General features: G+C 42.1%; 1 protein-coding gene across 1 annotated transcript; it reads right to left on the bottom strand.

Moving 5' to 3' along the window:
- Nucleotides 1-934: 934 nt before the first annotated feature.
- cacng1a (calcium channel, voltage-dependent, gamma subunit 1a) lies at nt 935-11,345 on the bottom strand. The gene is made up of 4 exons (XM_047579479.1): nt 10,754-11,345; nt 5,207-5,281; nt 2,746-2,889; nt 935-2,668 (listed from the first exon to the last, which is right to left on the bottom strand). Exons 1-4 carry the CDS (start codon nt 10,986-10,988, stop codon nt 2,436-2,438), a joined length of 687 nt encoding a protein of 228 aa, XP_047435435.1. The 5' UTR covers nt 10,989-11,345; the 3' UTR covers nt 935-2,435.
- Between the last annotated feature and the right edge of the window lie 1,502 nt (nt 11,346-12,847).

The raw sequence follows: 12,847 nt of genomic DNA, 5'->3' as shown, positions 1-12,847 counted from the left end.
GTAGAAAGTACAATGTGTCCCTCTGAAATGTATTGTCCAAAGAGAAAGTAGAAAGTAATGTAACGCAGTCAAGTGCCTCAAACAGCTCAAGTAAATGTACCTAGGCATCTTTGCATTAGGAGCTGCTGTGCAGACCAGGATTATAACCTTTCATAAGTTTTCCTGTGTAGAAATGTTGTTGGGCATAGTAAACACCCTCTGTAGACCCTTTTTGCAGAGTAGTTGCATGTGAATAGTCCGTTGTTCCTGATGCTGTGTCTCTGTATCCGCTCGGTGGGACACAGTTGAGATGGCCCTCGCCTGCAGTGTTGTGGACTGGTGAACGCATACAGCGCACATTTCAGTTTGGGTAGTGGGGCCTGGAGTTCAGAGCCCCAGAGCGCTTTTCATTGGCTGATTTGATGCAGGGGGTGGGACTGCACTGATTTATTTATTAAATTTATTTATATTGGAATTTATGTAATGTGTAACAGGTGATACGTGTTTGGGCTATTGTGTGTGGTGACTTTTTATATTGATTGCTGTGTATTGGGTGTGTGCTGTTCACACCATGAAACGTATTGTGTTTTTATTGTTGTCACGTTTTAGTTTCAATCTTGAGTATTTGATATAGTGAGATCTTGAACACTGCCATTTGGTGGCACTATTGATATGATAATATATGTCGTCAGATTGGCATTGTTTGTGTATGGTGTTATTCAACTGCAATTTTCACTCACCCGTTTGTCATCAGGTGCTGTGGTCCCCTCTCTCCCTTGCTACTGTGTATTTGTTGTGAGGGCATTGATTATGATATTTCTGGATTGCATTAGAAGATTTTCCAGCATGGCCCCACCAGAATTCCCAAGCTAAAATCACCACTTCTAGCTACTCCCCTCCACCGAGAAGAACTTTTCACTTTGCTACATAAAAACAAAATGATCCCCGACAGAAGTTTTCCAAAGCTTACCCAGATTTAATTTTCATTACAAAGTTAAAGCATGAAACACACACAGTCCACTGCATTCCTAAACATTTGTAACCCTATGCCATATTCAATGAAAAAGACAAACACATGAAAACATAGGAGATTCATGACTGTTGCTGCTACTTTATCTTTTGTTATTATTAATAAATAATTTTCTCTGAAGTTCCATGTACGTCCATGTACGATGTCAAGCACAGTAAAAACCAGTAAAAGCTTGAGGCTTTCAGTATGATGCTGCTGGACCTCTGTCATTCCATCCATCAGTCCATTGTCTTTGCTTACTTTTGTCAGATTTGACACCCTAACCGGTCCCTTGCTAACCAGCTTTGTTTTCCATGTTGAGAGAGTTACATGTAAAGAACCGTCTTAAGAGTGTTGGTATATCAGCTGAGAAATCCAAAAACAGACACAATAACAGTTAATGACGACTCAGCTGCTACTTTCTCCTCTCTTTTTAAAATAGTTTTTTTGGAAGTCTGTGCTTTCAAGGTGTTTGCATGCAGCGTTAGAGTTCAGCAACAGATCATGAATCTGATAATGATTCGATGACACCTGAACGTGAACAGAGATTTTCTTGTATCAGTTCGGTTTGGACTCTGTCAACAACAAAATAGAAAGAAAAGGGAAAAAAAAAAAAAAAAAAAAAAAAAAAGTAAAAGGCCTTGTATGTGCACCTGCTAAAACTGAACCTTATCCAACATGATTGGTGCTGCAGTCTGTGGGTGTTTGGGTGTTTAGCATTCAGCCTAACACACACTCACACAGACCTGCTCTGAGAAACTGCCCTGCTCAAAACCATTCGTTTAACTTCTTAATGCAATGGGACATTTTTCACCTTTAAAGTTTCTCCATGAATCCTAGAGATGTGTTGTTTTCTTTGAAGATCTCGTCTTAATGAGTGAGGGGTTCCTTGAGTGAAGCCATAAAAAATACAGAAGAACATTAGCTATGTACAGGATATCATACACGATGCAGTCCATAAAATCGAGTTCTCTGACATCAGGCGGTTACTGTATTTCTTTTTTATAGCTAGAAAGAGCAAGACAGTGGCACACAAGAGCCCAAGTAAGACTATACTATACAGACAATAACCTTTATATTTATTAGTTAACAGTTCCTCTAAATTGGCCGGTTTGTGGAGTGTGAGTTGTACAGGAAAATGAAGGCATTTTTAAAAGTGTTTTCAGATGTTTTTAAAAGCCATTTGGGTATGGTCTGCTCTCAGTGAGAAGGAAGGCGGCAAGTGTTACAGAGAACCAATTTTATACACTAAGGCAAACATGCTGAACTTATACAAAAGGCTTGCTGTTAAGAAGGTGCATTGCCCATCATGGCTATGATCCACCGCTTTCCTCTCATTTTTGACCTTATTATTTGATGACAAGCTGTTGTTCTTGAAATTAATTTCACATTGGTGCTCAAAACAAAAGGCACAGTCAGTCTGCATGTGTCTGTCTCCCCCCGGCCATCACTCTGCTTGCTCTGGCTCGGCATCCATGCAAGTCTCCCACGGATTCCTGGGCATCTGAGGCATGGAGAGGATGAGGAGTGCAAAGCCAGTGAGGAAGAGGAGGACGAAGCCGGTGCAGGCGCAAGCGAAGGACCAGGCATAGCGGTACTCGATCCAGATCGTCTCCTCGCTCTCGATCATGCGTTTGACTGACTGACGCATCACCTCCAGTGAGATGAAGGCGCAGAGACCTGAGAGGGGTGTGGGGGTAAATGTGAGAGCACAGCTTGTAGGAAGTGGCCGCTGAGAGAAATAAATCTGAACTCACCTGCAAATGCAAAAAACATGCCAGCAGGTTTGAGGAGGTAGTCTCTTCCTTTGCTTCCGGTGCATGAACCCACCAAACACAGAGACCCAAAGATCATGAAGGCGAGGCTGAAGATGGAGATGGCCGCAGCAGAGATGTTGTACTCTGGAGACAAAGAAACCAACAGTGTTGACAATAGGTGGTTCAATCTATTGTAAGAAACTCCCGCCAGTCACAATTACAGCATGTGTACATCAGAAACGCTTTTCTTGTCACAAGGTGACAAGAAAGAATAAATGTACTTCAGTATTCTACATTTAAGGTTCCTCTGTGTTATGCAGAGAGAAATTATGAATTACTCTTAAATTTGATGAAACTGTAGCAGACTTTGGTTACGCAGGCAACACTGAGCATTTCATTTCATTGTCGGTCTTTTCTTAAGGTCTGATGACAGTAGGAAGAATACAGACCATCACCAAACTCATCCTCTTATGCTCCTTCCTATGAAGGTTGTCACCTGATACATCCTCAGATGTCAATACTTTCGGTTTTCGTCTTCGTAGATTTGGCGTTTCTGATCAACAGGATCAGCAGCTGGCTTGTCTTCTGAGTAGAGAGGTGGATGGGATGCGAGGCTTTTGATCTCCAGCCTGTTCCCCTGTGAACCATGCCCGGGGGAGAGGCGCTCCTTTGGGAGGCAGAGTATTCATCTTCTCCTGGCAGGGGAGGATGGGCTGCATTATGAATCTCTGATGTACCGTGTGTCTGTGGAGCTCGTTGGCCAACTTTAGTATGAAACACCAAGGATACTCAACACCAAGAGCAAAGTAGGCTTCAAAAAGTACTTGATACATCCAGAAGTTGCTCCTCTGGACTGCTGACAGATTCCTCAGTCTGCAGAAATACGGCAGTTGACAATATTCTGTTTTCTACTGAAAGCTGCAAGTGTCTTATGGCTTTGTTCAATGGTGTTGAGGTTTGAGATCACAGTGTAGCACTGTGTGTGTGAATCTATTTTAATTTCACATTTGCTGTTGTATAATGTATGTACTTTAGGTGTGTACTTTAGGAGCAGATGTTTGTGGATTATTTATAAGTATATATTCTCAAGCATATACTGTATGTCCCTCAGGAGCTGAGAGAAGATGAAAAAAAAGAAGAGATTTTGTTCCAAGACCAGATCTGGCCCATGCTGATTTTATCTCAATGCCCTGCTGTAAAGACAGTGTGGCTTGTTTAAACTTTGTGTGTCTTAAGCAACAAGACATTTCTCTTAGAAGAAATGGCACGTTAATAATGATAATAAACATTATCGTGATGCCTACATATTTTCTTAATATGTTTGAAGAACCTACAAAGGCAGGAATACTATATTCCTACTTTTCCCATCACAACATTTCCACTTCACATGCTTCATTTATTTTTTACCGGCCACCTCCTTGCAGCAGTTAAGAGACTTACTGTATGGCTGGATTTGCCTGTGGTGACATACATCTACTGTGTTCATTCACCCTTGTGCACCATAATGGCATAGCCAATTGCTCAGTCAAGAGTGGATAATACTGCAGAATACTTAGGTCAGTGCTACAATTATTCCAGCAAACTTTCGGCTTGTTCCACATGGGCTAGCCATCAGCGCCACGGTGCTGCATGTTGTGTGGGGGTGGGGTGTGGGACCCATGAACGCTTGAATGAATTCAGGGTGTGGGGGCGTGCATAACTTTGTCCACGAGTCTGTTCACATTTATACCCCAATAATTGAGTGTGACAGTGCTCCACATGTGCTCGACTGTCATACCACATGCGCCGGATGGGCTCAGAAAGCCCATCGTTCTAACGGGGTCAATGAAGAGAAGATGGAAGGAATGGAAGATGGAGGGAATGGGGGTGGAACATACAAACACAACTATGAAACGCCGACTGTAATGTATGTACAGTTTTGCATTGTTCCTAAGGAACAATATGTGAAACACTGTCAGCCTAGTGTTACTGCGAACCCTATGCCTTGGTGCACAGCTGATGACTGTGATGAGGAAAACAAAAAACGTGCAAAATAATTCCTAAAAAAAGTGTCGGAGACACATTGCTAGCCTATAAAAATTGCAAAAATATGAGGCAGGACTAGTGCAGTCAGTATGAGTTGAGAGTGAATGACAATCCAGTTGCCTTCAATTTCTTCAGGTCCTATGTCAGAATTTGTCATTGAGAGTGAGTTGAATACGCCTGCTGTGACTGTGCTGCGGTCTGAAGGGGAACATGAATCAGAATGGGACCGCACACAGAGAAGAGCAGCAGCAGCAGGTGAGGCCATTTGGGAAACTGTGAGCCAACCACTTTGACTCATTTGATGTTCAACATCGCACGGAGGACAAAGCACATTATCATTAACTGATTCATTTACACCATGTCATTTTTTCTCTTGCATTTTTTGACGAGATGGAAGGAAACAACCAGCAAACGGCAACAGGCGATCAACACCTACCTTTTTGGGTTTTGTATTCAAATATCTCAGCGTCCTGTCCTGAAGTGAAGTGCCTGAAATAAGAGCAGTTTGAGTCTGTGAAAAGAAAGATAAATGGATTTAGACCAAGTTTCTCAGATTACTTTGTGGCTGCATGATAACTTGAACTTCGCTTTAGCACACAGCTGAAGCAATATTAGCATTTGGTGACCAGGGTAAATGTCAGTCAAACATTCAGTCTTCCTGTAGTTCTCCTTTGGGCTCCACCACCAACATGTTTCCCTTTTGATGTTAGTCTTCAGTACTACTACGCAAAACAGTTTCTTTCTGGGATGTATTATCAAAACAATTAGCTTAAAGACATTAAAACTCTCTGAGGATCTGAGCAGAACATTTTAAAAACTGTTTTTTTTTTCTTGCCGATACTCAACTTTTTTCACACTTCTCATACAGCCTTGCGCTCCACCTGCCATCTAACACCTTGAAAATATGGTGCTTCTACCAAACACTTCACACCGCCTCGGATCTATCTCACATTCTTGCTCCTAAAGCATCTGGCGGAGTGACACCTTCAGGATGATATTACCAATAGAACAGTTGCTGTGCAGATCCGCGGTATGCTTTGAGTGGCTCGGCTGTCAAGAGTAAACGTGGGAACAGCAGACTTCACGTTCAATTTTTCTCATGCAGACGAGGTGTTAAACCTTGGGGATTTGCACAAATAAAGCCAGGAGGCCTTATGTGATCGCACGGTGGTTTGATAGAGCAAACGCTCTTTGAAGAGTATTTAAAAGAAATAAAAAATAAATGCAATTTAGACACAGGCTGCCGAATGTCGATTGCGTTATCTCACATCACGTGTTTGTCACTGGGGAATGAGATGTACACTTGGTTGGGTGATCCACACATAACTTCATGGAACAGGAGTATCTAAAAGCAGAACAATGTCTTGGCATTAAAAAGACATGACACAGAGGTTAGAATGATCGTAACTGCTGAACGAGTGAAAGCGATTATGTATTTAACACCACAGCTCTTTGCCACTTTAGTCTCATGCAAAGTCAAGTGCCTGTCAGTGATCACAGCGCTATGAGGCCTCCGCTCACGTGGATGTTCTTAATCCCTGTCTTTTTCCACATCTCATCATGGGAAGTGACATGCTTTCATGTGGAAATACCGCACTATCACGCTATGGTAAGAACTCAATAGCCCATGCTGGGATGGCATGATCATTTTCATATGTACTCTGGATATCAGGATAATAAGCTGAAAGGGGTGTCAGGTGCTCCAGAAGGGAAATAACAGAGAGTCATTTGATGAACAGGCACAAACAATATCTCTGAATCATATTATTCCAAGTCATCATTACAATGTTTACAAAAAAAACCTCCTTTGATATTGCAAGCTTTTAATGCTTTGTGCCTCATTGTGTGGGCCCACATACAAACAAGATGTTTTTATGAATGAGGGCAGGGATTGGCCATGAAAAGGGAAAATAAATAAATAAACGCAGAGGCTGTTACTAAGCAACAAGCGCCACTGTTTTCCACTGTAGATGGCACATACGAGGGTTTGATAGCAGCTTATCAGCGGCTTCTGAGGCAAACCTTGCATTCGAGGATGGGAAATATCTGAAATGTTTATTTTCCAAAAAGGACATGCTAATCCCCCTCAGGCCTGTTTATCCCCCTCCTTGGTCAATTTTGGAAAACCTTGTTGATAACTTCCATCTGATCAAGAAGTTATTTTCATTTGTTATGTGCATTTGAGCGGAGCCAGTCACTGTTTGTGGGATCTTGGATAGACGGCTTTAGCTCATTTTGTCTGATTCCACCTTTTTCAACCATCATTAAAATGGCAATAGGTCATAAATGGATCTGTATCATCTCAAGTGAACACACCTAAGTGTTGCATGACTTGATGTTGGCCATTGTCCTGCTTTGTCCTGGCGAGCTGTGTAAAGCCCCACTTGTTCCGCATGGGGCAATCTGTCATCTTTCCAAAGATCAGATAAGGACATGAGATTAGCACCATCCCTGTGCATTGTCAGCAGCAGTGTCCCGTACAGCTTTGATGTGTGCTGTCAGCTCATTTTGTCTACAGCAGGAGCTAAGTTTGTCCAAGTGCCCATGTTTTCATTTTGCTCTCTCTGGCTTTTGTCTCCTTCCTCATTCTTTGGCCTAGCAGCTAGTATGACAAGTGAGATGTTGTTGTTGGATCAAGTGTTTGTATATACAAAACTGCTATATTATAACAAAGCCCTGCAAATTTTACATTTATTACATTAAACCTATGCACTTTGATCCTTCTACAAGCCCTCAGTGCCATATGATACATATCTGCATAGTCCGTTAAAGATATCACTGTCACCGTGTCTCTATGTATGACGCCCATCCCTGGGTTGGCATGTTATGTGGTTGGCATCAAAGGCAAAATACATGTACTTCTGCTTCGTTTTTGGACTATGCATCCCAAGCCTGAGGAGTGTGAAGTAATACGAGTGGCTATAAGGGCTGCATGGAGATGTGAAGCCACAGGAGGACCTAGCGGGACGGCAGGCTTTGACTCCTTCAGGCGGCCCCGTCACTCAGAGAAACGCTGGGCTTGGCGTGAACACCTGACCCTTGTAGCTTCCACCCAGCACAGCTGAGTATTTACATGGCCTATATTTAGAAGTATAGTGGCTGCTTGTGGAGCACTTTGCACAATATTACTTAAACTAATCTGTGGGGCAAAGAAACTAGAATTAAAATTACAGCACAACCGTCAGTGTGTTTTCATTTCCTTTAAAAGCTAAGCATGAGGTGAGCTCTGAGGAAGCGCAGCAGTTCACAGCTGCCCATAAAACAGCTTTAAAGCAAAAGAGGAAACTTCAACATTTCTCGTGTGAAGTTAAAATCCTTTTCCACACTTGTATCGTAAATCTACATGATGAACATTTCAGAAGTATTTCTGAGATGATCTCGCTCTCTGTGCTCTGTCAGCAGTTGACCTAAACATCATGTCAGCCCATATTTTCCAGCTGAGCAGTGAACAGAATCTCCTCACACGCTGTTTAAGTCCTGCTTTGGATCAGAGGTTGACATCTCTCAGAGTACATGTGGTTATGATAAACAGTAATGTTCCTCTCCAAATACAGCTACGGAGCCCAGGGAATCCCCTGGAGACTGATGGGACATCTACTAGATTTCCTCACTTCTTATATAAAAGCTGCCAAAGTGGCCATCACAAATCACACTTATTGGTGTAGACTTTGGAGCTATTTGTTAGCAGCTTAATGCTAGAGTAATAGATACCTTCACAAAGAACATAATATAGCACTGTCAACACAAAGAGCATTACTTTCACTATGTGCAAAAATCCAGGCTTGCATTTAAAGCCTCCATTATCTGAAATATTTGCCACTTGTCACTGACATCTGAAGAATTCCCTGTGTGTCTGGGTGGGTTGGGTTGATTTAGAATATTCAGCACATAGCTGCACTAATGAACCAGGCAGGCATTTCACCTGCTCCTGGAATGTCCCTGCACAGCAGAGAGTATACCGAATTCCCCAAGGTCTAACAGGCACCATCAGTGGAGACATATTCCGTGTGACATGTCTGGGCTCGTTTCTAAAAACTGACTCATGGGCTCAAATGACAATTAACTGTCAGATATTTGCTTCTCAGACAACGGCCAACGTGCCAGAAGGCTTCACCCCGTTGTACAGAAATCACTGATCTGTGAGTCATAGAGGGGCAACCCAATGTTTATTTACATCCACTTTACTCAAGGAGCTGTAAAAGGAGCTGTAAAAGCATCTGACTTCATAAAAAAAAAACTTTCTGGGACATTCACAACAAGTGAGCTGCTGTTAGGACATCAGAATATACACTCATCGGCCACTTTATTAAGTACATCTTGCTAGTAAAAGGTTGGGCCCCATTTTTCCTTCAGCCTTAAATTTTCATGGCATACTTTAAATAGGGTGTAACAATAACAAAGTGGAAACATTCCTCAGAGACTTTGGTCCATATTGACATGATAGCATCACACAGTTGCTGGAGATTTTTGTTGCCTGCACATCTGTGATGAGAATCTTCCGTTCCACCACACCCCAAAGGTGATGGGTTATTAGATTGAGATCTAGTGAGTTCTAAACTGACAGGAGCGACACCTGGTGTGGTCTTCTGCTGCTGTAGCCCATCTTCTTCAAGGTTCAACATGTTGTGCATTCAGAGATGGTATTCTGCATTCCTTAAATGTAACTAGTGGTTATTTGAGTTACTGTTGTTTCTATCATCTCCAACCAGTCTGCCCATTCTCCTCTGACCTCTCACATCAACAAGACAACACAACTGCCAGTCACTGGATATTTCCTCTGTTTTGGACCATTCTCTGTAAACCCTAGAGATGGTTGTGCGTTAAAATCCCAGTAGATCAGCAGTTTCTGAAATACTCAGACCAGCCCGTCTGGCACCAACAACCAGACCACGTTCAAAGTCACTTAAATCCTCTTTCTTCCCCATTCTGATGCTCAGTTTGAACTGCAGCAAGTTGTATTGACCACCCCTACATGCCTAAATGCGCTGACCATGTGATTGGCTGATTAGCTATTTGTGTTAACAAGCAATTGAATAGGTGTACCTAATAAAGTGGCAAGTGAGTGTACATGAGCTGTAAACTGTGATATGATCATTTACAGCTATGTAGCTATACAGATTTGTAGACTGACTCAAATATTCTTAACATGCATTTTAAATGGGAACTATCTAATTACTTTGTCTTTCCAAACATGTCAAAATTTTCACTGTTACAAAAATTTCATGAAGCTGAGAAACTGAATGAAAATATAACATCTTATAATATAACACGCCGAATGTTCAGGGCCTTTGTAAATACTTCTCATCACAGTTCACTGGGGCTGTTCTATCAAGTCCTATGACTCAGTGACAAAGTACTTGTCAGTGAATACCCATGCTATATAAATATGAATATATATGGACAGGATTAGGAGTTTGTCAAGACGTTCCATAGCAGCTGGCTTTATTAATAAAATGAATCCACCAGAAGGGAGGAGCCAGCCAGAAGAATCAGCTGTTGTAGTGTCTGCAGTCCTTTGAGACTTGAGACTCCATGGCTTATTAGCTTAGCTTAAATCTTTACAGCCAAATAATGCTCTCAGGCTCTTGTGGTAGTTGTTCAATCTGGGTGTTGTATCTAACTCTGATTTGTTGTTGGACCAGAGGAAGGATGGCAAACCACCAAGATAGCTTAAATATAAACTGTGTGACTGATTATCGCTACTTCATGTCTCTTCAAGTGCCTTTCTGAAATGTAATCAAGCAAACATCTAAACATAAAAAAATGGCCACAAACATTGACTTCCTCCAAGGGCTTTTTTGTGTTTAGAAAGTCATATGACATGTCTGGTGCCCCTGCATAAGGACCTCTATTCTTAGTAGTTTCAGACCTCATCAGTAAGGCCTGGGTTGCAAGGAGCCTGTTACAGTCGTACAGAGCATAGCTGCAGCCACAGGGACAAAATGCGACAGTTACAAAAAGTTTTGCCCAGATTTTTTCCTACCTCCTGGCAGGTTGATGGAGCCGCAGCCTTGCCCGACGTATTCTTCCGAGCTGATATAAATGTGCGTCTTGCACAGCCTCCACAGGCCGAAGTGGGCTGCCTCGCAGGTCTCGTTGACTTTCTCTACCTTTGGGCTGAGCACTGCCCAGTGGTCCGTTACCACCGCCGTGAACATGCAGGCCATCCCCACCAGCAGCACGAAGATAGCAATCTTTATCTTTGTACGTTTGTGCATGTTTCCAGGTAGTGAGATTTCTGTTCAGTGAATATTCTTTCCCTGATATGATTTTTTTTTTTTTTTTTTTTTTTTTTTTTTTTTTAAAAAGAAGGATGTTCTGCGATGTGGGTCCTGCTGTTTGTCCCAGGAGCTTCTTTCCTCAGTGAGTGCAGCAAGCTTCCCGGGAAACCTCTTTTCTTTTTCTCCCTCCACCTAAGACTAGTCTCCTCTCCCCGTGCCGCAAGTCTGTGCTTCTGGTTCGAAAGAAAAGGAGCCAGACTGCTCTGCCCTACTTTCTAGTCCTCTTTCCCTACTGCTGCACAACGGAGGGGCTGCAAGTTGAGATACACAGCTGTTGAGGTAGATCAGGGAAGCTGATGACCAAACGGTCTGCCCTGGTGGGTTATGGGCGTGGGGTTTGCTGCTTGTTTTTTTTTTTTTTTTTTCTGGTGTCGGATGCTATAAATGTGACTGGTGAGTCGAGTCGTCAAGCCGCCTGCTTATCCGGTTACAGTTCCAGTGGGTTGGGAATTGTAACATCAGAAATAAGTGTCCATAAACAGTTCACCCTCCTCCGTATTTACACGCAAACTTTCAAAATGGATGTTTCGGCATTGTGAGAATAGTTTCCCTTACTTCTAGTTTCCATCCAGCTTCATCTCAACCTTGCCTTGATGTGGATTTATCTCTGTAAACTATTTATAAAGTGAAAGTGGATGTGTTTATAAAGAGTAGCAGCTAAGCTCCAGCTGACAACAGAAGCATTTTACAGTTGGAACAACACTGCATTCAGCAAATCCTGTTAGCATGCACTCTTATTAGCCCTTAGCCCAAGCTATCGTAACACTTTTTCTTTTAATTGCAGTGCCATGTCTGCCGTATCAAAGCTTTCACTGGTTTTGTGAGAGTTTAAAATATGACAACATTCAACTCCTGATTAAAAGAAGCACAAACTTTCAGTCGTATTGTGCCATATAAAGTTCACTGATAGTCAAAATCAGGTAAGGCCAGCACAAACAATGAATACAGGTTGCAGTTTTTGTTGTAAGTGCCGTCTCACTGTTATCCTGCTGGCAATGATGACGTCATCAGAAACGTCACACTGTGAAAACACTTACCGGTCACATCCCTATAACTGGCCATTTTGAAAGTCTCCTTTGGGCTTACTTCTGTTTTGTGTTAGAACATCTTTTTGGTGCATTATTTTCATTAAGCGTTGTCCCACTTTGGGTCTCTTCATAAGTGTTGTGACCCATTTTCCCTCTGATGTGAGCAGAGGGGCACCAGCAAAAGGCAAAAAGTCATTGCAGCAAAAAGTAGAAAGTTGAGAAATCGCCAAAAACCAGAACACACGACACAGAAACAAAGGGAGTCAGTCGACTACACCCACCCACGCTGAACGGTAGCACATCCACAGATCCTCACTCAAACAACATCATTGTTTCTAAAGGAAAGTCAAGAAGACATGTTTGAGTGGTAAAGCGTCTTTGTGAGATATACCATGGCCCTGATAGTACTATTCCCCCCATAGATGACAGTGTTATTGTTTATTGTATTGTTGTTTTTTCTGATTTATATTTTTGTAGATCTAACAACATGAACACTTTTGTTGTGGCAGATTTACAAGACTGAGTGCACCAAATTGCAAACTAAATCAGCTGTTTGTTTTTTCAGATTATATATGAAGCACCACATACATTTGTAAATGAAATGGAAAGTGTACTTACCTACAGTGTCCATTACAATCATCCATCCAACCAGGCAGCAGATACTGCATACCGGCACGTTGCACATTTAGATAATAGATAAGTAAGATATGGAAGGACAATTGCAGCAGGTTTTTCAAATTTGTTTAAAGGATTAAAGCGGAAATGCTG

This window comes from Mugil cephalus, chromosome 2 (genome assembly GCF_022458985.1).
Source record: "Mugil cephalus isolate CIBA_MC_2020 chromosome 2, CIBA_Mcephalus_1.1, whole genome shotgun sequence".
In the NCBI taxonomy this organism is placed as follows: Eukaryota; Metazoa; Chordata; class Actinopteri; order Mugiliformes; family Mugilidae; genus Mugil; species Mugil cephalus.
The sequence above is the reverse complement of the archived record's forward strand: the minus strand, read 5'-3'. Positions and strand labels throughout refer to the sequence as shown.